We start from the raw sequence: 27,523 nt of genomic DNA on the forward strand, positions 1-27,523 counted from the left end.
CTAAGACAAGTAGTAAAATCACAGGGATTCTTTTTTTTTTTTTTGAGACAGAGTCTTACTCTGTTGCCTTGAGTCAAGTGCCGTGGCATCATCATAGCTCACAGCAACCTCAAACTCCTGGGCTCAAGTAATTCTCCTGCTTCAGCCTCCTGAGTAGCTGGGACTACAGGCGTGCGCCACAAGGCCTGGCTAATTTTTCTGTTTTTAGTAGAGACGGGGTCTCGCTCTTGCTCAGGTTGGTCTTGAACTCCTGACCTCGAGCGATCCTCCCACCTCGGCCTCCCAGAGTGCTAGGATTACAGGCATGCACCATCGTGCCCGGTCACAAAATCTTAATGATTTCATGAAGAATAAGTTTTTTACCTTCATCAACCATTTTAATCTTGTACAGAGCATAACTTTTAGTATTCTTTTTATATTTCTATTTTCACTTGCACTTAATATCCTGTGGTAAAATGTTTTTTTCTCCCTCCAAATATTCACTTTGTCTCTCTGGACCCATTTCTACACTCCATGTGGTGTTCTCCCCCCACCGCATCCCCTGGGACGCGGGCTGAAAGAGCAGCTCCCATTCTGGACTCGCTGTTCTCAAAGAGAGCAGAGGGCAGGAGAGTGATGGCAGAGCAGAAGCTTTCAGAGCCGTCACGCGGCTCTGTCTTCATTCTTATTCCCTCTCCTTTGAGAACAGCACATCTCAAATGAGCTGCTCTTTCAACCTGAAAACCAGAAAGAAGAAAACATATGAAGCAGAGTCACAGCTGATTCACAGCCAAGTAGGGTATAAACCCTTGTAAGCTACTGAGGTTTTGGGGTTGTTTGTTACCACAGCATTAACCTAGCAAGAACTAAATAATATCATCTCTTTATAGATATCTCTGGTACCAATGGTACCAAGATAAAACACATACACACACGCACACTACAGAAAGCTTGTATCTTACTTTATTCATCTCCCTCCTGTCTAGTTTTCCTTTCTGACTTTACCACTGCAGCCCAGGACACTTAAAAACTCAGCTTAGCCTTCCAACTCTTCCTGAGTGAAAAAAACTTCTTTGAAAATTAAAACATATATTATGCCATATGCAAAAAATAATATTTACTGTATAGTACAATATATATACACACATACATATGTATGTATATGTATGGTTTCAGCTGACTGTACTGTGATAGTTTATTTCTCTTAAAAACTATTAAAACGCAAAAATGTTATGATTTAATGGAGTTGAAAGTATACAGATGGCCATTGTATCACTCTTCATACTTTCCTTTCCTTTATACTTTGCTTAAAATATCTCATGTTACAGGTGGGCGTGGTGGCGCGTGCCTGTAGTCCCAGCCACTCGGGAGGCGGAGGAGGAGAATCGCTGAGCCAGGAGTTCAAGGCTGTGCTGTGTTACGTCTGCGCTTGTGAACAGTCACTGCGCTCTACCCAGGGAGATGCAGCAAGACTCCGTCTCAAAAACACAACAACAACCCCCCCCACAAAGTTCTATAACCTTCCTCACAACTCACAAAAATAACAAACTATGAAAAATCTTTTAGTAAAATATATGGAAACGTACCCTGCACACACCAAGAACTCACTGGAAGCACGTCTGCCAGCAGTTGCCATCGGCGCATCATCTAACGGAGAGAAAAATACCACCACATCTGTTATGCCTCATGCTTACAAATGCAAACTCGGTACCAACGTGATTATTAGGAAACCATCTGAGCACAATGCAAATTTACCATGTGCTTCTGTTGTGATTTGGTCCAGAGGAACTAAGTGACCACAGGAACTGCACCCAGCCGAACAGACAGGCTGCGTCCGTCTGGATGCCAGCTTGGTAAGCAAACCTGAGGCCTTTCAAGATAAAGTGCCATATGTATTGCAGTGTTTATGTATTTCTTCATCACTTAACGTGTGAAAAAACTATACTGCTGTTTTTATCAGGTTCTTATTCATGTGTCAGTGACTAAATCCCATCTTGCCCCTAAGTTCTGTGGTTTTTATTGCACAATTTTGCATAGAACACATACATCCCGTTATAGCAGAATGACTGTGTAACAGAATCTAGTTCAACATAATGTTGGTGTACCCCTTCCTCCTGCACAACACTCTTTCAGGTCTTGCATGGGCTGTTGAGCAAGATGTCCTGGACACTGGGGCCTCCTGAACACAGGAGCACATGACAGACCGTCATCATCTACCCCTACATCATCTGCATACAGGAGTAGCGCGTAGCTCAGAACTCAGGGCCACCTCATTCCCTGCCAGTTATATCCACTATATCACATTGCCCTATGTGATTTTACATGGCTGCAAGGTACAATTAATATGTGTTGATGTGAAATAGCAGTGCTGATCAAATAATATAAACCTTTAAAAATAAAATAAACTATGCTGCTAACCTATACTCAAAAAAGGGGGGCGAGAATCACAAATATCCCTTTGAATGGCCTTAAATGGGGAGTGAGAAATGCATTTATTTGGCACATCTCAGGGCCCTGATCTCATGAAGCTTACATTCTAGCGGCGAACTAACATAATAATGTCAGGTGGTGTGATAAGCAGCACTAAGGAAAATAAATCTGTGTAAGGGAACAAAGAGCCATGGGGCAAGGGAAAAGTCTATTTTAAAAGACAATAGTTGGCTGGGAGCGGTGGCTCACGCCTGTAATCCTAGCACTCTGGGAGGCTGAAGTGGGAGGATCACTTGAGGTCAGGAGTTTGAGACCAGACTGAGCAAAAGCGAGACCCCGTCTCTGATAATACTCATAGTGTTATTTTGATACCATATTGTTGTTTTGAAACTATAGGGGAAAAGGGAAGGAAGGAAAAAAGCCTAAACTCACAAGCACAAAAAGAACAGAAAAGTCCATAGCCACAATATTTAGAAGCTAGAAAGGTGATGGACAAGTGATATTTGACATAGTAGACCCAAGAAGATACTATCTTCAGCCAGCTGAAAAGCCCAGACATCACAGAATCCCACAAGGCTAATTAGCAGCACCAGATACTTTTCAGAGTGGCACCAGAGGTAGGACTAAGTACAGGATTGTCTGAAAGCCTATTTAGAAGCAGTTAGAATATAATTAATAATAGCGTTTTATACTCAGGATTTTTGCTAAATGAATACATTATAGCTACTTATGCCATTGGGGAAAAAAATGGGTAAACGAAATCCCAGCACTTTGGGAGGCCAAGGTGGGAGGATTGCTTGAGGCCAGGAGTTTAAGACCTGCCTGGGCATGGGCAACATAGTGAGATCCTGTTTCTACAAAAAGTTTAAAAAAATTACCAGGGTGTGGTGGCACACATCCGTGGTCCTAGTTACTAAGGAGGATGAGACAGGAGGATCCCTTGAGCCCAGAAGTTCAAGGTTGCAGCGAGCTATGATCACACCACTGTACTCCAAACTGGGTGACAGAGTGAGACCCTCTCTCAAAATAAAAAAACAAACAAAACAAAAAAACCCAGAGGGTCTCTGGACTGCAGAACACCAGGAAAAATTAAAGGCAAGGGTACTATATTAAAACAAGGTTAGCAGAGGAGTTATTAAATGAAATTTTACACTGACTATTGAGACCACCAGACTTCTTCCCCCATTTTGCTACCCCAAATAACAACAGATTCATACTCTTTATGCAGAAGACTGGATGAATCTTTCTAGGGGGAACTGAGTAGCCCTCCAAAAAGGAAATAGTGCAAAGAAATACTCCAGCCATATCACCCAATGTAGAGGCTTGAGACCCACCCACACATAAAGCTTTCAAACAATTTTTTCCCAGCATGTACAAATGCCTTGGTTTTAAAAATGTACAATGGTACACATGTCAGTGGGTAGGTTGCTCAAATCCAAGGAAAGGTTACAAAAGATATATAAGAAATAGTCACATAAAAAGCATGATGGGAATAATACCATTTCTTAAAGAACAAACAAATTTCATACAAATGAGAGGGTTGTGACAAAGTTTGTTTATTTATTTATTTGTTTATTCATTTATTTAGAGACAGTCTCGCTCTGTTGTCCAGGCTAGAGTGCCATGGCATCAGCCTAGCTCACAGCAACCTCAAACTCCTGCACTCAAGCAATCCTTCTGCCTCAGCCTCCCGAGTAGCTGGGACTACAGGCATGCGCCACCATGCCTGACTAATTTTTTCTAAATATACTTTAGTTGGTCAGATACTTTATTTCTGTTTTTAGTAGAGACGGGAATCTCGCTCTTGCTCAGGCTGGTCTCGAACTCCTGATCTCGAGCAATCCACCTGCCTCGGCCTCCCAGAGTGCTAGGAATATTTTTTTCTGTTTTTAGCAGAGACGGGGTCTCACTCTTGCTCAGGCTGGTCTCCAACTCCTGAACTCAAGCGATCCTCCCGCCTTGGCCTCCCAGAGTGCTAGGATTACAGGCGTGAGCCACTGTGCCCGCCTGTGACAAAGTACTTTAAAGCTCGCTCAGGCTGGTCTCCAACTCCTGAACTCAAGCGGTCCTCCCGCCTTGGCCTCCCAGAATGCTAGGATTACAGGCGTGAGCCACTGTGCCCGCCTGTGACAAAGTACTTTAAAGCTCAAGAGCCCGTCATAGCACTGAGGTGGGACAGGTGACATGAGGAGTCTTGCAGGCTTCTCTTTTGTCCGTTACTCACTGAAGTCTCATCTGTTTCTCAAGGGAGCCTTTGATGCTCATTGTCTTCTGGACATTCTTTGTGGTCTCCATATCCTCAGATTTTACGGTTTCTGGTATAGGTTCTGCCTCTTTCTTTGGTCCTCTGGGACTGGCTTTTCTTCAGACTTTTGCTGCATAAATTTGGGTGGAAATTTTTCTGTGAAGTCTACGAGTAAAGCATCCACACGTTGTCTCTGAAAAATAGAGCTTGGTTCTTCTCTCCTTTTGGCTTTAGGTTTAACTTTATCTTGCTCTTCCTGGTCTTTGAAGTGCCCCCAGTACCCTCTGGAAGGATGGTATCAACAGCAGGACATAGCTTCATCAAATGCTGACTGAATGCCATGCACTGCAGTAAGCACTCTGAAGTTTGTAACTGATCCCAAGTCTGGTGCCTGACAGATCACTCCAGCAATGGTATAGTAATCAGCTAGTGGGATAACTTGAGCAGGGGGCCACTGCTGCTGCTCCGAAATGATAAAAAGAATGGGCTCCTGAGCATGTACAGGGATGTATTCAACTTCAACCATCTGATTCAAGAGTTCTCATGTTAGCCTCTGCATTTTGACCACTTCGTTATTACACATCCTATCATAAAAAGGCTTACTTCTTTCTGAAAAGTAATCCAGAACGCTACCACTGTTCAAAATGGGGATCCAAGAGCTGTCGAGATTCCCAAGAGATTCCCAGCAGATTATCTCGGATATCCAAGCCGCCATAATTCCTTAAGTGTTCGCAGGCTCTCCCCTCAAACAGTTTTTAAATTCTCTATTTTTTTTCTTTTTTCTTTTTTTTTTTTTTTTTTTGAGACAGAGTCTTGCTCTATCTATAAGTCCAGCTAGAGTGCAGTGGCATCATCATAACTCATTGCAACCTCAAACTCCTGGGCTCAAGTGATCCTCCTGCCTCAGTCTACCAAGTTGCTGAAACTACAGGTGCACACCACCATATCTGGCTAATTTTTCTATTTTTTTGTAGAGACAGAGACTTGCTTTGTTACTCAGGCTGGTCTCCAACTCCTGACCTCAAGCAATCTTCCTGCCTCAGCCTCTTAAAGTGCTAGGACTACACTAGGACTACACGCATGAGCCACCGTGCCTGGCCAAATTCTCCCTTCTTAATAATGATCACACAACAAAATATTGCACCTTGAAATAAGAACAACAGAGGGGAAAAAAGAACTTCTGGAAATTTAAAATACGAGAGCATAAATGAAAACACAGAATGGTTAGAAGAAAACATTAAGGAAATTTCCCTCCAAGTATAGCAATAAGACAAAAAAGATAAGAAAATCAGGAGGGTACTCAGGTATGTGTTATATAAAATACCAATAGTATTTGTACAATATACCATTACTATAATAGTAATATATATTACTTTTAAGCTATACAGATGCTTTAAAACATCTTATATATGATGTATTTCACAATAACAAATTTTTAATAATTAAAAAGAAGGGTGTGGTCAACTATAACAAATGTTATGGTTACATCAAGACCATGAGGACTGGCCGGGCGAGGTGGCTCACACCTGTAATCCCAGCACTTTGGGAGGCCGAGGTGGGTAGATCGTTTGAGCTCAGGAGTTCGAGACCAGCCTGAGCAAGAGACCCCGTCTCTACTAAAAATAGAAAGAAATTATATGGACAACTAAAAATATATAGAGAAAAAATTAGCCGGGCATGGTGGCGCATGCCTGTAGTCCCAGCTACTCGGAGGCTGAGGCAGGAGGATTGCTTGAGCCCAGGAGTTTGAGGTTGCTGTGAGCTAGGCTGACACCACGGCCTCTAGCCCAGGCAACAGAGTGAGACTCTGTCTCAAAAAAAAAAAAAAAAAAGACCATGAGGACTGAGAACTGACCCCTGGGATTTGGCAGCACAAAGAAATTGAGAGGAACAGTTTTGAAAAATTTACACTACCGCAGAAAAACATAATCAGAATAAAACAAAAGATATGAAGGCTCTTTATGTAGAAAAGTATAAAAATGTATCAAAACACATTAAAGAAACCTAAATAAGTGGAGAAACACACAAATATTCTAGATTATTTAATATTGTAAAGATACTAACTGTTCCTGAATAGAATTAATGAAATTCCCATTAAAAATCCCAAAATGGTTTAAAATTTGTCAAACTGAAATTAAAGTACATTGTAGGGGGTAAAGGTACAAGAATAGCCAGCCAGGGTGATTCTTTTTTTTTTTTGAGACAGGGTCTTACTCTGTCACCCAGGCTAGAGTGCTGTGGCATCAGCCTAGCTCACAGCAACCTCAAACTCCTGGGCTCAAGTGATCCTCCTGCCTCAGCCTTCTGAGTAGCTGAGACTATAGGTGTGCACCACCACACCTGGTTAATTTTTTTTTTTTGGTTTCTATTTTTAGTTGCCAGGCTAATTGTTTCTATTTTATTAGAGACAGGGTCTCGCTCTTGCTCAGGCTGGTCTCCAACTCCTGAGCTCAAGCGATCTTCCCGCCTTGGCCTCCCAGAATGCTAGGATTACAGGCATGAGCCACCGTGCCCAGCCTAGCCAGAGTGATTCTGAAGATTACTAGAATGTTCTCTGTCCCTCCTCCCCATCCCTGATCACATACACACTGGTACACACAAATTTTAAAATTATCATAATATAGACAAATAGACCAATGGAATAGAATACAGAATCTTAAAAGAAACTCAATCTTATATTTAAACCTGATATGACAAATCTGGTATTGTAAAATCTGGTGAAAAGACAAAATATTTAGTAACAATGGGATAATTGAAAGATCTCTACCTTGTTCCATCTACAAAGATAAATTCCAGGTAAAGTTAAACGTGGAAAAAATAAAAATATTCAGAAGCAGATAAAGGAGAATAGCATTGTAACACCGGGGCAGCATGGCAGACTATTGGTACAACTTGTTTGTACCAATATTTTATAGCGCTGAAATTGTACATATACAGGGTATTCACTTAAAGAAATTCAGACACATGTACATAAGAAAGTCTATTATAATACATTTTGAATACTGAAAAGGTAGAAATAATCCAAATATAAATCAGTAAGGAAATGGATAAATTGTGCTTTAGTTGCACTGTAAAATTCAGGTATTAAAATGAGGTAGATACACAGCTAGATATGCATCTGGATATATAATAAAAACAGGAATAAAAAAGCAAACTACAGAAGCAAATATTCTATATACCATTTACTTATACAAGTGGAGTACCTCTTATCCAAATTGCCTGGGATCAGAAGTGTTTCAGATTTCAAATTTTTTTGGATTTTGAAATATTTGCATTATATTGAGCATTCCAAATACAAAAATACAAAATCTGAGCACCAAGTTTCAGATTTTGGAGCATTATGGGTTTTGGATTTTCCAATTTAGGATGCTCAACCTGTAACTGTTAAAACACAAAAATAATATGTTATATATGAATACAGTTATATGTAGAAGTATCAAAATATCTGCAGAAAGAATATACCTCTGGCAAGAGTAGAAAGAGGAAAGGGACTTTAGCTGTACCTATAGTATTTTATATCTTTAAAAAAGACATCTAAAACAAGTACAGCAAAATGCTGACAAACATAAGAGCAACACAGCATGGTAGGTGACTTATGTATCTACTGTATTATTTTCTGTTTGAAACATTTCATAATTTTAATTTTTAAAGTTTTAATTACTTTTTGTGAATAAATAAGACCACTGTACTCATGGGTTTTTAAAGGTAATTCCCGGTTCTTGTAGCACTGATCGTAAACTGCCACAGCATTGTTGTGGGCCATGTTTTCCCTTCCCCAGCCAATAAATCATCAAGTTCATGCAGTCTGGGGATGATGGCCTCGTAACAACTAGCGTGGTGCCTAGCACAAGCACCTACTAAGTATTAGACAACTAAACAGACCTCTTGATACAAACCTCTCCTGCACATAGTCAAATCTGATATTATTCAATTATTAAAGTAACAAAATTTCTAGCTTTTCTAATCTTACTCCTTTACGGCCAAACCATGGTTCCTTCTTTTTCAATAGTTTTATCTAATTTCTCTTTTTTGTAGGTTTTCTGGCAGCTTTCACTATTCCAAAGCATACTGACTATATTTAGTCAACTTGGATTCCATGTAGTTCCTTTATAAAAAGTCTTCCTATATATTTATGAAGCTCATTCCTGAACTTATGAAAGTATTTCTGAAAGACACCCAGGTTGTTTTTAAGACTCAGTTGACTCTCAGGTTTTTTCCCAAATGAGTTCTTCCTTTAATTCCTTTCCTTAAAGTTATTACAATTTCACTCATTCTGCTGGTTTCTCAATTTCCTTCTGTTTGGATACAAACAGAATTTGAGATCATTTCCTATAAAGTTTTCATGTACCTTCAGAATTCAAAAGTATTGTTTTATAGAAGATGATTGAGCAGATTTTAGAAAGATAGGTATATAATTCTGAAAATTCAAACAACTAAATAAAAAGTCCATTTGAATAGGTGCCCTACATAAGAAAGTGTGAGATAAAGGTTTTAAAAGATGCTAGTTTAGTAAATTAAATATAATGTGTACAAGTAGAAAAGATTCTCACATGAGTGGTCTGACGAGATGTTGTGTGGAACCAAAACAAAGTCATCCGTGTCACAAGAAGAGTTCTTGCTACTAGTACTGGCAGAATCTTTGGACACTTGTAGATAGTTGGGAGGACCCAATGGTGGGGAAGATAAGTTTTCTTCCTGAATATGCTGCATATCTGGAAGGGACTAAAATTAACAACATAAAATTAAAATTGGCCTAATAAATGCAAGTCAGAATAGCCATTAGATTAAGGAATTTTTTTTTTCATAAAAGTGGGCATAAAGTCCAATTCCATCTAAGATTTAAAAAAAAATCTTTGGAAAATTTTTCCTGTAGAAAAGCACAGTTTAAAAGTGTTTGCATAAGGACTTCTAAAATGTTTTCCAAAAATAATACTTAAAAATTGGCCAGGCAAGGTGGCCCTATAATCCCAGCACTTTGGGAGGCCGAGGTGGGAGGATTGCTTGAGGCCAGGAATTCCAGACCAGCCTAGGCAATAGTGAGACTCCGTCTCTACAAAAATATATATCATACCACTTATCACAGTACTTGTCTGCCTCTCCTAAAGTTTTTGAGAAGGTGAGTTTTTATTTCAAAATCCCCAGTCTCAGCTCGTGTCCTTGCAAAGCAGATACTCAATAACTGACTAAACACAAACTGCCCAGGGACTTTAATGACATCTTGAACACACAAAAAAAGTTTCAAATCTATAATGAAGAACACATTACAAACAGGAAAGCAGAGACCATATTACATAAAAGAGCAGACGAATCAATTAGGGTAACTGCACTGAAGTCTAGAAATTTATTTACACTCACAGAAAGATTTGGAAAACCTTATAGGCGTGGGTGTGTTCCTTTTGTTCTGTTAGGGGGAGGAGTTGGTTTGTCAGTAGGAGATAGGACAGGAGGGGAAGAAAAGCATATAAATATAATTAAACAAATACTTAGGCGTAAACTAGTTATATATCTTTTGGCATTTGCCTGGTTCAAGGACTCCAGTGACAACTCTCAATTGAATATCTTGATTACATAATGGTTTTCTAAAACAATGAATATAACTTATTAAGCCCTATTACCCTGTTTAATCTTTGCTTCTATTTAAGAAAAGGAAAAACAGTACATCATGCTCTTTAAAGCCAATTCACTGCTGCTGCTCCTTTGAATGTCACTGTGCGATGGTATCAGTCATTGATGTCACTTCTTTTTGTGTGTGACATGATACAAAATCTCCTTGTCACTTTTTGAAGACACTATATCTCCAGATAACGAAGGGAAGGGAAGAGGTAAGAACTAATATTACTGAGCATCAACCATGGGCTTGATGCTCACGGCACTGTTAAGAGCTTGCCTCGTGTTACCTAATTTCAGCCCTATTGGGAACTCCTTTCCACATATAAATAAACAAAGCTCAGTTAGGTAATTTTCCCAAGATCACACAATGAAAACACAGTCAAGTTGAAATGTGGTTCCAAGTGTCTAAGTGCACAGTTTCTTTCCAGTGGCTCAGGCAGGAACATTCCCCGTTTCTTCCCCTGCTATCTATAACAGTATCTGCATCTGCAACCATCCTCATGCTCCGTTCTCATGGCAGAGGAAGACACTGCTCCTCCATTCAGAGCTCGTCTCTCCACCTGCGCTCTGCATCCCACTCTCCCCACGTCCTCCGACACCTAGAGCAACTCCTCGCTCCTCCTGACATTTTCACCCTCTCCCTTTATTCTGGCATTTTTTCCCTCTGCAGATAAACATGTTTAATTTCCTCACATCTCAAATTCCTACAACCCATCTCCTCTTCACTTCTTACCAATGTTTCCTGAAATTATCAATCTTCACTGACTCAAATTCCTCACCTTCTATATATCCTTTAATCCACCATAATTCACTTTCTGCCTTCAACTGTCTGATAAAATTGCCTTAGTTAAGCTTACCAATAACTTCCACTGCCAAGTCCAGCAGATATTTCCTCTGTTCCTTAAGGTACTTGAATTCTCTGCTACATCTGCACTGTGGACCAGTCTTTTCTTGGAACTCCTCTCCTTCATTTGTGACCCCACTCTCTCTTGTTTTCCCTCCTACTTTGTGGGGACTCCTTCTTAGGCTCTTTTGTGGGTACATACTTCTCATGTGCCCCTTGAAGAAGAGGAGGAGGAGGAGAGTATAGACTTCCCCAAGGTGCCACCATGGGCCCTCTACTCCTAACTTTTCATACTTACCCTAGTGACCACTCTACCCTCCGACCTTCAGCTACCATTTACAGAATGACAACTCCCAGACTTTCATCTCCAGCCTACGTTCTCTCTGATGAGCTCTAGATCCCTGAGTTCTCTTGCCTATGCATCACTTCCATGCCTATACAACATTAATTCATCACTTTTTATACCCCAAAGCACTGTTTCCCATGCTGTCTCACTGAGTGACCTTATCAGCCAGCCACTCAGTCACCAGCAAGGTCCCCTTCTTCCTGAAGTCCTAGTTCAAACAGTCTCCAAGATCTGCGAGCTTTTTATCTTTCTCTTACCTGGCCCCTCCTCTTCTCCTTTTCTACTGCCTTAGTTCAGGCCCTTGTTCCTAAACTGATAATGATGACGATGATGATAAAAGCTTCAATAGTCTCAAATTGTTCTCTTTCCTCAGGTAGAGAGACCTGTCTCTCATTCTTTCTCTCCAATCTCGCCGTCCAAGTTTTAGAAGAAACTAGCTAAAACACACGGCGGAAATCACTCTTCCATTTAAAATCATTCAAATGGCTCACCCCAGCTTTAAGGGTACAGCTGAAACTCCTTTGCCCAGCACCCAAATCCTGTCAAGACCCGGCCTCTGCCCATCTCTCTAGCTTTATTTTCCCCTCACCGTATTACCAATGCTCCCCACAGCCACAAACTGAACCGCTTAGAGCAGCCTGGTCCTTTCTGCCTCGCTAGGAGAGCTGTGTGTGTGAGCCTCCAACATGCCAGCCATTAGCCACCCGTGCCTACGGAGCACTTGAAATGCAGCTGACTACGGAAACGAATTTTCCATTCTAACAAATTTAAATGTAAGTGAACATGGTGAATAAGAAATAAAAATAAAATCCTAAGCCCCCCAGCTGACTGAACAGACCCCCTCTTGGCCAAGGGGACCCCAGAGAAACCTTAAAACTAAGTTCCCGGCCATGACAGGAAGGGAGGCCAGACACACCCCACGACCGCCCCTCCCCCTCACTGACCATCAGGCTTCTTGCCTCCGGGTTAAACAGAGCCAGCCTTAGAACCAGTCTTCGGAAAGGCTCACCCGCCTGCTGGTTTCAATCAACAGCCCACTGCGGCTCTGACCAGAGGCCGCTGACCATGGAGTGGTTCTGACCAGTCTACGGAAAATGCACAGCGAAGGCTTCTGTGTCCTCCACCTTTTGACATGAGAGGTTCGAAAACTCTAACCTCGATGATGCTACTGTGCCATTTTCTGAACACGGACCCATCAAGTAGCATGAAGCTCAACGGCGCATGTGCACATTTCTCCTTTCATAAATATCCATGCCTTCTCCTACGGCTTCGGTTAAGTACGTATAATGTGGCCACCCCATTCAGCATAAATTCCTGTCCCACCATCTTCCCCTCTTTCCCTCAGTACTTGCGTCTGGCTTCCGGCTCTAGGCTACACTTCTCGACCTGTCAGAATGGCCGGCCTGCAGGCTGCAACTCTTTATGCAATAAAGCTCTCCTTTCCAATCTATGAACCTTGTCATTATTCAGTTGACAGGAGCTAGAGATCCTTCAGTAGCTCACACTTCTATGACTTCATGTATGGGAGTTCCTCCGCCTACAATACCATTCTTTTACTAATTCATCTTGCTAACTCTTTCTTCAAAACTCAGCTCAAACAATCCCTTCCTCTCAGCAGCCTTCCTATGCCCTTAATCTAATTGTTTTTTTTTTAGACACTGAGTCTCACTCTGTTGCCCAGGCTAGAGTGCCATGGTGTCAGCCTAGCTCACAGCAATCTCAAATTCCTGGGCTCAAGCGATCCTTCTGCCTCAGCCTCCCGAGTAGCTGGGACTACAGGCATGCGCCACCATGCCCGGTTAATTTTTTCTATGTATTTTAGTTGTTTGGCTAATGTCTTTCTATTTTTTTAGTAGAGACGGGGTCTCGCTCTTGCTCAGGCTGGTCTCAAACTCCTGAGCTCAAAGAATCCACCCGCCTCAGCCTCCCAGAGTGCTAGGATTACAGGCGTGAGCCACCGTGCCCGCCCTTAATCTAATTTTGATGTCCCTCATTCCCATTCTCATAGGCAATGAAGATATATACACATATGCTTCTAGTAGAGATTGAGTTATCTACCTCTTCTCTACATAATTAAATTAAAACCACCTTGACGCCAGGGACTTGGTCATCTCATTCATTAGGATAAACCAGAACTTCACACAAAGTAGGCATTCAATAAATGCTATATAACAAATAAATATTCAAGATTTATCCTTTAAATAACATTTAACCTATAGTCAGTACCATAATTAAAAGATATTTTCTTGTTTATGACTTTTTATTTTTATTTTTTTGCCTTCAGAGATTTTTCTGAAATAAAGTAGCAGCTAGATTTTTGCATGAGAATCTAAAAAAAAGAATGTTATATTGCAGGCTTGTGTGTATTAACCTTCAGTATGAGAGTCTATGCCAGTCTTAGGAAGGAAGGGGATGCATGTATGAAATCATCTTATTTCTGGCAGACTATGTTCAATACAAGGTCTATCAAACCATCTCATTTTCTAGTCTCATTAACTGGAAATTATACACAAACGTTCCTGCTTTCCTTCTATTTCCCTGCTTTCCTTTTTATTTTCACTTCAAGTATTAGCTTTTAATAAAGGCTTCCTAAAAATGGTTATCCCACCAAAGTTTTTAACATCTAAATATGGCTCTCTCTCCCTCCTGCCCTTCCTCACTCATCCTGTTAGTTCTCCATTCTACGGTTCCCTGGCAGCCCTAGCCTAGTTGCTGTTTTATTCTTTCCTTTCAACTAACAAAAACCCCAAAAAAGCTCTCTAGTCACAGCGAATTTCCAGTTCAATACCCCCGCTGCTGGCCTCTCTTTCTCATCCCTTAGTCACTCTACCATCCAAGGGCTCCTTTATGCTTGATCTCCCACATATAGATCTTCCCCGGTGTTCCTTTCTCTGGCACAAGCTTTGCTTTTTACATTATGTCTCACCTTGAGTCAAATATATACTTCATAATATAATAGCTACAATGTATCAAGTATTTACTATGGCTAGGCACTGTCCACATATTTCCCCCACTACCCTGCAAGCAAAGGCTAGTCAGGCTTATCTTCCAGATGAGGACCCCACGGCCCAGCTGTCTGACCTCCCACGGTTACCAAGGAAGCAAGCAGCAGGGCCAGGATTGATGCCAGTCTGCCTGGCTCTTAGTTTTTTAAATTCATGGTAAGTCTTATTAACAGCTACTTTATCTGTTTGGTGTGAGTTTGCCGGGTTGTGAAAGACAGGGGTTTTTTTGGCCAGTTTTGAGATTTGTCCGCAATAGGCTTTTTCCGCATCTACTTTAGCTGTGGGCTATTAGATTTCCCTGGAAGATAATATAATTGCCACTGCCTGAGTGCTTAGTGTGTGCCAGACACTGTAGTAAGTGTGTGTACTGATTTATCCTTAAAGAACCCTATGAAGTAGGTAAATTATACTCACTTTACATATGAGGGCTCAAAGAAATTAAGTCATTTGTCCTAAGTTAATATGGCAAGTAAGGGATGTAGAAGCTTCCAAGCCTCATCCTCTCTCTTTTTTTTTTAAGAGATGGGTTCTTGCTCTGCTGCTCAGGCTGGAGTGCAGTGGCCGGATCATAGCTCAAGTGATCCTTCTGCCTCAGCCTCCTGAGTAGCTGGAATACAGGCATAGGCTACCACGCCTGGCTTACTTTTTAAACTTTTTTAGAGATGGGGTTTCCTCTTACCCAGGCTGGTACATAGCTGGTCTCGAACTCCTATCCTCAAGCAATCCTCCCACCTCAACCTCCCAAGCACTGGGATTACAGGCGTGAGCCACCGCGCAGGCCCAGCCTCATCCTTCTAAACCTCTGAGTTGCCTTAACTGGCTAATCATACAACTGCCTCCTTTGATGGCTCCCTCACCTTTCTACCAGCAGAATTCAAGAAATTCATGTCTACCAGGCTAATCTGGAAAATACAACAGCTCACACAGGAGCCCCTGGACCTTCGGCTTGTGGAAAAGCCTCAAAGTCACAACCCTCACAGGCTGCAACAGAGATGTGGGGGGAGGGTCAGTCTAAAAAAAGCAGGAAGAGGACAAGGTACTCCCTGAGAGAGTACAGTAGGAAGAAAAAGTGAGCAGAGTGACCGGAAGTCCTCAGGATCAGGAACAAGCACTTAAATGGGAAGGAACACAGCCACGGAGGAAATGGCTTGGGAACTTCAGGGGAAGGAAGAAGTTCGAATGGTAACCTCCAAGGTCCAGTAATCACGATTAAAAGAATCTAGGCAAATATAGCTCAGAAATCGCCCCTCCACCAGTGGAAATCTTATGTACAAAAAATATCCAAGGTTTGGTGCTGACTGAGTGTTTAAAAAAAAAAATTCCAAGGTGATGTTTACAGCATTCAGGTAAAATAAATATTTATTGCCTACCCACCTGTAATGGACTCTCTTTGTTTGCAAGTATCATCACCAAAACCCCACAGGGCATAAAAAAGTGATAGTACTGTACTACCGCTCAGAGGAAAATGGCCCAGAGAGGTGACACTTCTTGCTGAAGCTTACACAGTTAAATATAGACAGAGGTTCAAATGCAGGTCTATCTGACCCAAGTATAATGCTCTTTTTCCTAAACCTCAGCTGCAGAAGTAAACACTACACATAAAAAGAACATCCACACTGTATCTGCAGGCTCCACTTGTGAACAGATGCAATGGCAATAATTCTAAAGTTATTTTTAATAGAATCAGAACTTACTGGTGGAGAAGCAAAACGACAGGATGGAGAGCTGCCACAGGAGCTTCCAGAGACAGAGCCGGCATACACAGGCACTGGAACTGGGCAAGCTGGTGGAGGAAACGCAGACGAAGAGCTACATCACTTTGTAGTACAGTCACATGACCTGTCTAATAGAAAAACCCAGCCTGCAAAACACAATGAGACCTCATCTCTAAAAGAAATAAAAAACGGTGGCTCCCGCCTATAGTCCCAGCTACTCGGGAGTCTGGGGCAGGAGGACTGTCAGGCGAGGAGTTTGAGACCGGCCTGGGTGATACAGCGAGACTCTTTTGTCTCTGGAAAAAAAAAAAAAAAAAAAAAAAAGAAAAGAAAAAGAAAAAAGAAAAACCTGCCAAAACTACTGCATCTTTGTGTTGATCAAAAATTTGTATTTACCTATTTATTATCACTTCCACTGATGAAACTAAAAATGTAGCAATTATTTTTGACCTATACATTCTGGTGGGAAAAAAATTATGAAAATGCAGCCATTACTAAAACTATTTCAACTTAGATTTAGAAGGAAGAAAAGAACTGATATTTATTAAACATAATTATAGGTATCTAAGAAAAGTCAATGAAATCTTGAAAAGCACAGTAAAAAATTAATTTTGTAATACAAAATACTAATTTTTCCTTAAGCTTGCATTTATTTTTTAAGTAAAAATACAAAAAATGGGTACTCACATTTTTTTACTGGAACTTGCTCAAGAAAAGGATGGCTAAAAAATGTCTCTGTAATGAAAAATGAGAATGCAACATTTAAACACACACTAATAGAGAAAATAGAGAAAAATGAGAATGCAACATTTAAACACACACTCTTCTCAATGCATTCAACATAATGTCTTTGTGATCATAAGTAATTATTATTAACTTCTTTATATAGCCTCTACTTCCCTTCAATATAAAAGCAAATTATTTCTCATAATTTATAAAAATGATAATTCTTAATCAATAAAAAATTTTAAATAATTGTAGATTTTCAAAACATTCATCACCAACACAGCACACTCTGAGGCTATTTACGTAAACATGCTCTCTAATGTGTGCCACCCGCAAGTGAGACCTGTGGTCACCAGTCCCTGCTAAGCACGTATTTCAACCATGGCTGTTGCTAATTCTCCTGAGAGGAAATTGAAGCAGCTGATTTATACAACAGATGCTATTCCTCTATCCCAGATGTATTCTTAAGGTTGGTTTCACAATTTTTAAAAAACTATTAATTTAATTTAAGCTATCCTCCAAGGTTAAAGCCTATACAGTAAGCCTGCTAATTTGACAAAGATAAGTAAGTAGGTGGATACATGGAAGTTCATTATCTTACTCTCTTTACTTTCCTGTATGTTTAAAGTATTTCATTCATAACCTCTTAAAAAACCCACAAAGATAATCTCACTTATCATTAAGTGCTAGACTTTTATGATATTCCCTGTGTACCTGCATGTCACAGAGTGGGCAAGAACAGCACAGACCAACATGGAGACTTAAATTAGATAATACAAGATCAGGAATAAGCTTAATTCAGGTTTAGTCCACATTATCTTCTACCCTGAGGGATCCCATGAGTTTCGCTGAAATAAATACTTAAAAGTCTCTCAAAGTAAATATCAATCATAAGACTTACTAAGGAACACAGATGTGGAGATTTCTGAAAATAAACATGAGTTTTCTACCTTAGATCTTTTTTAGAACAAAACTTAATACACACATATACATACATTCTAGTTTAACATGTAGGAATTTTTATGCTGGTTTTTGCAAAGGACATAGTAGGGATAAAACAAAAGATACAAATGAAGAAACTGACTGAATGCAAGTACTCTGAAACCACCTTCCAAGTAATTTCTATGGTATGAAAACTATACACTTAATGTATCTATAATTTTAAAACTGTATCCACAATATAATAGTATTGAGTTGTTTCAGTATTGAGCCACATTTCTCGTGGTTCAGAGCACTCTCAGTTTAATTTCTCCCTCTGAAAGGTAAAAATATTTCCTACATGAATTGAAGTTTATTCTAACTTCACAAACTTTTAAGAAAACAGATATTCAGACTAGTTCATCTTTTCCCCTATAGGAAACAATTAGAGTTACTGTCCATTGAGGCCTTACCCTTTACTAAGACAACGAACCGGATGTTTCACAGGCCAGTTCCTCATTTTGATTTCACAAACCTGGCCTGGTGGGGCAGTGGCTCACGCCTGCCCGTAATCCCAGCACTCCGGGAGGCCAAGGCGGGAAGATCCCTAGGATCGCTTGAGCTCACGAGTTGGAGACCAGCCTGAGCAAGAGCGAGATCCCGTCTCTACTAAAAATAGAAAAATTAGCCAGGCATGGTGGTGCATGCCTGTAGTCCCAGCTACTTGGGAGGCTGAGGCAGGAGGATCATTTGAGCCCAGGAGTTGGAGGTTGCTGTGAGCTAGGCTGATGCCATGGCACTCTAGCCTGGGCAACAAAGTGAGACTCTGTCTCAAAAAAAAAAAAATAAAAAAAATAAATAAAAATAAAATAACGGTTTTAAATATGCTTAAAGAACTAATCAGAAACACGGACAAAGAACTAAAGGAAATTAGGAAAATGATGTGTGGATAGGATATCAACAAAGAGATAGAAATTATACAGAGAGATCCAAATAGAAATTCTGGAGCTGAGAAGCATAATAACTGAAATGAAAAATTCATTATACAGATTTGAGCAAGCACGAGAAAAAATTAGCAAACTTGAAGATATGATGATTGAAATTGCTCAGTCCAAGAAGCAGAAAGAAAAAAGAAAGAAGAAAGGTAAGCAGAGCTTAAGGGATCTGTGGGACACCATCAAGCTGACCTACACATACATTATAGAAGTCCCAGAAGGAGAACAGAGAGAAAACAGCAGAGAGATTATTTGAAGGAATGACTAAAAACTTTAAAGAACTCCAAGTAAGATAAACCAAAGAGACCTACACTGAGACACATAATCAAACTATCAAAACACAAATAAAGAAGCTCTTTTTTTTTTTTTGAGACAAAGTCTCACTCTGTTGCCCCAGCTAGAGTGCAGTGGCGTCATCACAGCTCACAGCAACCTAAAACTTCTGGGCTCAAACAATCCTCCTTCCTCAGCCTCCGGAGCAGCTGGGACTACAGGTGCATGCTACCATACCCGGCCAATTTTTTCTATTTCTAGTAGAGACAGGATCTTGCTCTTGCTCAGGCTGGTCTCAAACTCCTAACCGCAAATGATCCTCCCACCTTGGAATTCCAGAAAGCTAGCATATAAAGAATCTTAAAACCCACAAGACAGAATTAATTTGTCACATATAAGGGATCCTTAAGATTATCAGCCAATATGTCATCAGAAATCTTGAAGGCCAGAAGGCAGTGGGATAATAAATTTAAAGTGCTAAAAGAAAAAAAAAAAAGTCAACAGAGAACTCTACATTCCACAAAACTGTCCTTCAAAACTGAAGAAGAAATTAAGATATTCCCAGATACACCAAAGCCGATGGAGTTCATTACCACTAGACCTTCCCTACAGGAAATGCTAAACAGAGTACTTTGGGTTGAAACGAAAGGAGCTAGACAGCAAAGAAAAGCCGTATGAAGATAAAAAGACCTCCAGAAAAGATAAATACATTGGCAATTTAAAAACCAGTAGTATTATAATTTTGGTTTGTAACTTCACTTTTCACTTTCTACAGAATTTAAAAGACAAATGCAATAAAATAATTATAAAGATATAATTTGTGATGTCAATAACATAAAGGAAGGGATAGAGTGATATAGAAGTAGAGTTTTTGTAAGTAACTGGAGTTAAATTGGTATCAATAACTTTAGATGTCTTCCGTAATCCCTAGATAACAAGGAAAAATATCCACAAAACAAAATTAGAAGAGAATCAAAACACATCACTACAAAAATGTCAAGTAGCACAAAAGACAGCAGTAATGAAAGAAACAAGGGACAAAAAAGCTATAAGACACAGAAATTATAAAATGGCAGAAATCCTTCCTTATCAGCAATTACTATAAATGTAAGTGGCTCTCCAATAAAAAGGCAGAGATTGGCAAAGTGGATTAAAAGAAAATGGCCCAACTATATGCTACCTTCAAGAGATTCACTTTAGATCTAAAGACATGAATACAATGAAAGTGAAAAGATGGAAAAAGATATTCCATGCAAATAGTAGGTAAAAGAGAGCTAGGCTGGCTATTAGACAAAATAGAATTTAAGTTAAAAACTGTTACAAGAGACCAAGAAGGACATTAAATAATGATAAAAGGGTCGATTCACCAAGAAAATTTAAGAATTATAAACTTCAGAGCCCCAAAATATATGAAGCAAACATTGACAATTGAAGGGAGAAATAGTTATAAAATAGTAGCTGGAGACTTCAACACCCCACTTTCAACAATGGGGTGTTGTTGGACAACACCAATAAGACAACCAGATAGAGCATCACTAAGGAAACAGGGGACTTGAGCAGCACTGCAGACTAACTGGGCCTAACAGATACACAAAGGACACTCCACTCACCAAGAGCAGAATACACATTTTTCTCAAGTGCACATGGAACATTCTCTAGGACAGACCACATGTCAGGCCACAAAACAAGTTTTAATAAATTTTAAAAGGTCGTTATCATAGAGATGACCTTTTCTGATCACAATGGAATGAAAGCAGAAATCAATAAAAGAAATAACTGGAAAATCCATAAACATGTGGAAATTAAAAACACACTCTTAAACAGCCAATGAGTCAAAGAAGTGGTCATAAAGGAAACTAGAACATACCTTGAAACAAATGAAAATGAAAACACAATGTACCAAAACTTATGGGATACAGTAAAAGCAGTGCTAAGGCAGAAATTTATAGCTGTGAACACCTCCTATAAAAAAGAAGAAATATATCTAACCAAAAACCTAACTTCATGCTTAGGGAACTAGAAAAAAAAAACAAAACAGCAAACTAAACCCAAAGCTAGTAGAAGAAAAGAAATAATAAAGATTAGAATGGAGATAAATAAAATTCAGAAGAGAAAAATATTCTATTCTGTATTTTGGACTCTGTGCTTGAATTTTTTTTTTTTTTTTTTACATTTTCAGACAGGGTCTTGCTCTGCCGCCTGGACTGGAGTGCAGTGGCGTCATCATAGTTCACTGTAACCTCAAACTCCTAAGCTCAAGTGATCCTCCTGCCTCAGCCTCCCAAGCAGCTGAGACTACAGGCCCACGTGCCACCACACCCAGCTAACTTTTCTATTTTTTGTAGAGACAGGGTCTCGCTCTTGCTCAGGCTGGTTGGAAACTCCCAGCCTCAAGTGATCCTCCCGCCTCAGCCTCCCATAGTGCTAGGATTACAGGCATGAGCCACCATGCCTAGTCTCCTTGCATATTTAATTTATTCCCCAAGCCAGGACAGATCTGTAAGTGCTTGGACTTTTAATATATTCCCCAACCACACACAGATCCATGGACAAAAGGTGGAAGCCTAACTGCCTCAACCTCTGACCAATCACTGGCTGACCACTAAAAAAATGTTGACATAGGGTAACCCCTTGGAAGCCAGGCTGAAATTCCTTTAATTTCAGAGTATCATGGAGGCACACATGTTTTGGTTACATAATTTGCTTTTGTATAGTTTGACTCAAAGTTATAAATGTGCCCTTCACCCAGAGCGTGTGCACTGTACCCATCAGGTGTGACATTTTCCCACCCTCTCCCGCCCATCGACTTGATTTCCGTTGAGTTTTACTTCTATATATGCACGTAAGTGTTCATTAATTAGTTTCAATTTAGTATTGAGTACATGTGGTGTCTGACTTTCCATTCGTGTGATACTTTACTTAGAAGAATAGTCTCCAGTTCCATCCAGGTTGTTACAAAAAAAAATACTAGATCACCTTTTTTTAAAGGCTGAATCTACTCATGTATTGATGGACACTTAGGTTGTTTCCATATCTTTGTGGTTCTAAATTGTGCTGCTATAAATATTTGAGTGCAAGTGTCTTTTTTATAAAATGTCTTTTTTTCCTTGGGGTAAATACCTAGTAGTGGGATTGCTGGATCAAATGGTAGGTCTACTTTTAGTCTTTCAGGTATCTCCATACTACTTTCCATAAAGGTTGTAAAAGTTTGCAGTTCCACCAACAGTGTGTAAGTGTTCCATTTTCTCTGCATCCATACCACCATTTGTTGTTTTGGGACGTTTTGATAAGACCTATTCTCACTGGAGTTAGGTGGTATCTCATTGTGGTTTTGATTTGCATTTCCCTGATGATTATAGATGTTGAGCATTTTTTTCATGTGTTTGTTGGCCATTTGTCTATCTTGTTTTTTTTTTTTTTAGACAGAGTCTCACTCTGTTGCCCAGGCTAGAGTGCCGTGGCATCAGCCCAGCTCACAGCAACCTCAAACTCCTGGGCTCAAGCAATCCTTCTGCCTCAGCCTCCCAAGTAGCTGGGACTACAGGCATGCGCCACCATGCCCGGCTAATTTTTTCTATATATTTTTAGTTGTCCATATAATTTCTTTCTATTTTTAGTAGAGACGGGGTCTTGCTCTTGCTCAGGCTGGTCTTGAACTCCTGAGCTCAAGCAATCCTCCTGCCTCGGCCTCCCAGAGTGCTAGGATTACAGGTGTGAGCCACAGCGCCCGGTCAAAAGCCCAAGTCTTTAACTGGCCTTCTAGTTGCCTCTCAAGCTTACATGCATGCTCCCAGCTCTCGACATTCGTATTGGTTATTCACTCTGCCTGAAGAGGTCTTCCCATAGATACCCACTAGGCTCATTCTCACTGCAAGTCAAGTCATTGTCTAAATGTCACTTTCTCAGCAAGGTCTTCACTGATTACCTTATTTAAAATTTCAATTCCCACCTCTACCCGCACTTCTCTTCCATCTTTATTTTTTTCCACAGTATGAAGTACCTTCTAATATAATATGCAATTATAGTTTATAATTTATTTATTGTGTTTTCCCACTAGAATATATGCTACATGAAGATGAAGACTTTGTTTATTACTCTATCTCCCATACTTAGAACATAGTAAGCACTCAAACATTTATAAACATAGTGAAGGAAAATAAAGAAAAAGAAAAGTGACACTGACTTATTTTTATTCTGAAATCTCTATAGTATCTTTTTAAAAAAATCTTTTTAGAATACATAAAAATAAAATTAGAAAGCATGCATAATTCGACACTATTTCTTACCAAAGTCCATTCTATCTTTCTGGTTTCTCTGAAGCAAACCCAAAAGGAGATTAGCCAAATAAGGTGATGTTTCTCTGGGAATACTGAGGGAAAGGAAAAAAAACCCAACGTAAGTGATGAGTTTATATATATTAACTGTATTATTTTTGCCCTCAGTATGATAAATGAAAATATATATGCAGTTTCACAAATACTAATACTACATGTATACCAAGAAGACCATGGGGTAAGCCCTCATACCTTAATGGGTATATACCTACATGACGAGTGCAATGCGCACCGTCTGGGGAATGGACACGCCTGGAGCTCTGACTTGGGGGGATAGGCGGTACATGGGCAACATATGTAACCTGAACTTTTGTACCCCCCATAATGAGCTAAAATAAAAAAAAAAAAAAAGCACTAAACAATTGCCTTTGAGAAATAGCATCAATTTGAGAGGATTCCTATATTGTGCTTATTATTGTTGTTTGTTAGAGTATCTGCAGAAATACAGCACTTCACAAGCCCAGACAATCTTGACTTTTAACACAGCTTCAACTTTGCACTAATAGTTGCTATAAAGTTCACTACTAGAAAAACAGCCACTTCCAATTCTGTGTGGAAAAGGACAATGCTTAAATAAATACAAATGAGAAATAATACAACTTCTTAAATCCTATATGAAAATGACAAAGTAGTAGGAAAATGAGTTAAGTAATAGGAATATACAACTCACAGAATGAAAAGTACAAAAGATATCAGACAAAAAAGGAGCCAACCTCACTAATGAAGAGAATAATACAAATTAAATTAAGAGCTAACTGGTCCTCCTCCATTTGTGAGGCATCCAATCTGATAACATTCCATGTTGCTAAAAATGGGGGGAAAGGAGCATTCTCTTATCCTGCCATACGAACTGGGATAGCCTATTTGGAGAGCATAACGTTCAGTCCAACAATTTCATTTCTAGGAGTCCACCCTAAAGAAATGCGAACATGCATAAAGGTACACACACACACACACACACACGCTTCACTAAATTCTGTTTGTAGTAACCAAAAAATGAAAACAACAGAGATCTGATTAAATAAAATATGGTACATCTCACTATGGGCTTCTACGTAGCCATTTCAAAGAATGCTGTAGCTCTCTACATACTATCGTTGAACATCACCTATGATATACTACAGAGTAAAAAACAAGAGTAAACTGCAGAACAATTCACAAAGTATGATGTAATTTGTCTTGAACTATGTGTGTGTATAAATATACACATAAACAGGCACTCTTACAAAGCCCAAGCAGCAAAGGAAACAAACAAAAAAGCAAGCACTCAAACATGTATAAAGAACTTCCACAAAAAATATCTGGAAAGATACAAAGCAAACTCTTGTTATCCCTACAGAACAGAGCAAAGCCTAGGTAGAAATTTATTTCCTACTTTATGCACATCTATTCTGTTTGCATTGCCTCTCAAAAGGAACATATATAACTTCTGGAAATTTTTCTTTTAAATTTACTTTACATTTTGAAAAAGAAAGAAAATGGTATAACACTACCCAGGTACCTATGATGTGCCAGAAATTTTCTAATTTCCTGTTATAATAAATGCTCTCACATTTCTGTCAAATGAAACAGGAATCAATAATGGAAATACATAAAATACACAGAGTTTAAATAAATAACACTGTGTTCACAAATAGTAGAATCCAGTGTAATCTAAACACATACCTAGGCATTAAGCTCCTGTTTTTTTCATAAAACATCCGTAAGTCTTGAGGACTATTGGCCTATTTAAAAAAAACAAAAAACAAAAAAAAAGGTTTAATTTCTTAAACAATGAAGCAAAACTTCCAAATTATGTGATTGGCAGTCATGTTCTCGCTATACAGAACACAGATTCTGAACTTAAGAACCATGGATTGCTGAGGGAGCCATCGTTGGGCATTAGGAACTCATGAAACCTAAGAAACTGTGTGAGAATTCTGTGCTTCTGAGTACGGTGCACCTTTTCTGAGGTCAGACCCTCAGAGGAGCCTGAAACTCAGAAGAGGTTAAGGACCACTATTCTGGAGGTTACATGGCCTACCCAACGGGTACATTATTACTGTATAAAATCCAGGTGTATTTGCCTTAGGACCTTAAAGGAATTCAAAGATGAGAACTTAGTATACTGCTACTATTCAGTCTGTCCATAGCAATAGGTAGAACCCTTGTAACAAAAGCTGCTAAATTAGTGAAGTCTCTACACACAAACTAGATTGGGAGATTAAGTGTTTAACCTGGATGTGTCACCTATTTTTTTTATACCACCTTGGGCAAATAATTTCACTTTGTTCCAGTTTTTGGATTCAAAGATCTTCTCTGTAACATGAGAAATTATAACATGGCAATATGAACTCAAGACAAATGATGATTATATTCTAGAGGGCCACTTTTTGACAGGATGTTAGGGGAGGAAGAGAGGAGGAAAGACCCAAAATAATTTCCAAAAGCCTAAATAATTACCCCTCTCTTATCCAGCAGTGTCAGGAATAAAGAAGTGGAGACAGTTTTCAATGATCTCCCTAAACAAGCCCAAGCCCTCAAGTGCATTCCAGGAACCCAAAACCAGGCTAAACAGCAAGGGCTGATAAGACCATTCACACCCATTTCCCGCCAGCCTATTAGCTCTGACCCTCGCTAGTTTTCACTAGCCTGGAAAATAGGCTTTACACCCAGTCCAACTACGAAGGGCAGGCAATAAAAGGAGAAAAGCAAAAGATGTTCTGGCTCACTACAGCAATTTTTGCCTGTAACAAAATCAGAGTAAGTCACAAAGGAGCCAAAAACATTGCTTTCAAAGTACTCCTCTTTCATAAGTCAAAGGCAACTGTAAAATGAGAAGATTCCATAACTGAAGATATAAGGAAAAAAGTCAGGTTACCTGAAAAGGTGGTTTTCCGACTAGGCATTGATATATCACTGTTCCTATGCTCCACAAGTCTGCCTTGGCATCATAATGTTGTGACATGATAACCTCAGGAGCCTGGGTATGGACAAATTCAAGAGGTATGCATTATGCTATTTACATAATCAATATGTATGTATTTTTTTTTTTTTTTTTTTGAGACAGAGTCTCACTCTGTTGCCCAGGCTAGAGTGAGTGCCGTGGCGTCAGCCTAGCTCACAGCAACCTCAAACTCCTGAGCTCAAGCGATCCTCCTGTCTCAGCCTCCCGAGTAGCTGGGACTACAGGCATGTGCCACCATGCCCGGCTAATTTTTTCTATATATATTTTTAGCTGTCCATATAATTTCTTTCTATTTTTAGTAGAGATGGGGTCTCGCTCTTGCTCAGGCTGGTATATGTGTGTATTAATTAACTGGTAACAGTCACAGTCCTAACAAACTACCAGAATAAAACTTAACACATTGTGATTAATATTTCTCTACTCAAACGATACTGCAATGAACTCAGAACTACATCATTATATAGAGAGATTTACTGGTAGATCTCAGTAACAATGTAATAAGAAGCAAGTTGTAGAAACATTTGTTATTATGGATACATAAAGCATAGTAAAAGTATTGAAACAATAACAAAGAAAAGTCCCCTCAGGGGTGTGAGAGTAGGAGAGTGGGTAATAGAATCAAGGAGAGGGACAAAAGGGATGGGGCTGCGTCTGAAATATTTTCTTTCTTTCTAAAAAAAGATCAAGGAACACATAGCAAAATGTTACCTTTGTTAAATATGGATGGTGGGTACACAGGTGTTTGCTGTGTTATTCCCTACATTTTTCTGTAATTTGAAAATTTTTATAATAGAAAAACTATGATGCAAACCACAATAATAAAAATTATGCTAAAAGTAAAAGTATTTCTCTGCTGCTTTGTTAGAGGTATTTTCTCACTTTTCATCAAATGTTACTTTCTAAATATACCATCAATCAGGTCAAACACTAAATGGAAATGTCCAATATACTTAAAGACAGTTAAATTTTATTTTCCAGGCACATCTTTCTTTTTCTTTTTCTTTCCTTTCTTATCTATTATTATTTTTTTTTAGCAGACAAGTTCTTGCTACGTTGCCCAGGCTGGTCTCAAATTCCTGGGCTCAAGTGATCTTCCTGCCTCAGCCTCCCAAGTAGCTGGGATTACAGGCATGTGCCACATCACTGTGCCCAGCTC

At 39.5% G+C, this 27,523-nt stretch overlaps 1 protein-coding gene and 1 pseudogene across 2 annotated transcripts in view; both read right to left on the reverse strand.

Annotated features, from left to right (window-relative positions):
• The window catches only part of ULK2 (unc-51 like autophagy activating kinase 2), a 77,433-nt gene that overhangs the window by 26,597 nt on the left and 23,313 nt on the right, over nucleotides 1-27,523 (reverse strand). For both annotated transcript variants that reach the window (XM_069483191.1, XM_069483192.1), the window contains 7 exons: nucleotides 26,281-26,382; nucleotides 25,086-25,144; nucleotides 23,373-23,455; nucleotides 16,862-16,909; nucleotides 16,154-16,242; nucleotides 9,205-9,376; nucleotides 1,566-1,626 (listed from right to left, as the gene is read on the reverse strand). In XM_069483191.1, coding sequence (XP_069339292.1) covers nucleotides 1,566-1,626; nucleotides 9,205-9,376; nucleotides 16,154-16,242; nucleotides 16,862-16,909; nucleotides 23,373-23,455; nucleotides 25,086-25,144; nucleotides 26,281-26,382 — 614 coding nt within the window. The remainder of the gene's footprint in view (nucleotides 1-1,565; nucleotides 1,627-9,204; nucleotides 9,377-16,153; nucleotides 16,243-16,861; nucleotides 16,910-23,372; nucleotides 23,456-25,085; nucleotides 25,145-26,280; nucleotides 26,383-27,523) is intronic.
• Nucleotides 4,630-5,355, reverse strand: LOC138392427 (mediator of RNA polymerase II transcription subunit 6 pseudogene; annotated as a pseudogene).

This window comes from Eulemur rufifrons, chromosome 9, assembly GCF_041146395.1.
Source record: "Eulemur rufifrons isolate Redbay chromosome 9, OSU_ERuf_1, whole genome shotgun sequence".
Classification (NCBI taxonomy): Eukaryota; Metazoa; Chordata; class Mammalia; order Primates; family Lemuridae; genus Eulemur; species Eulemur rufifrons.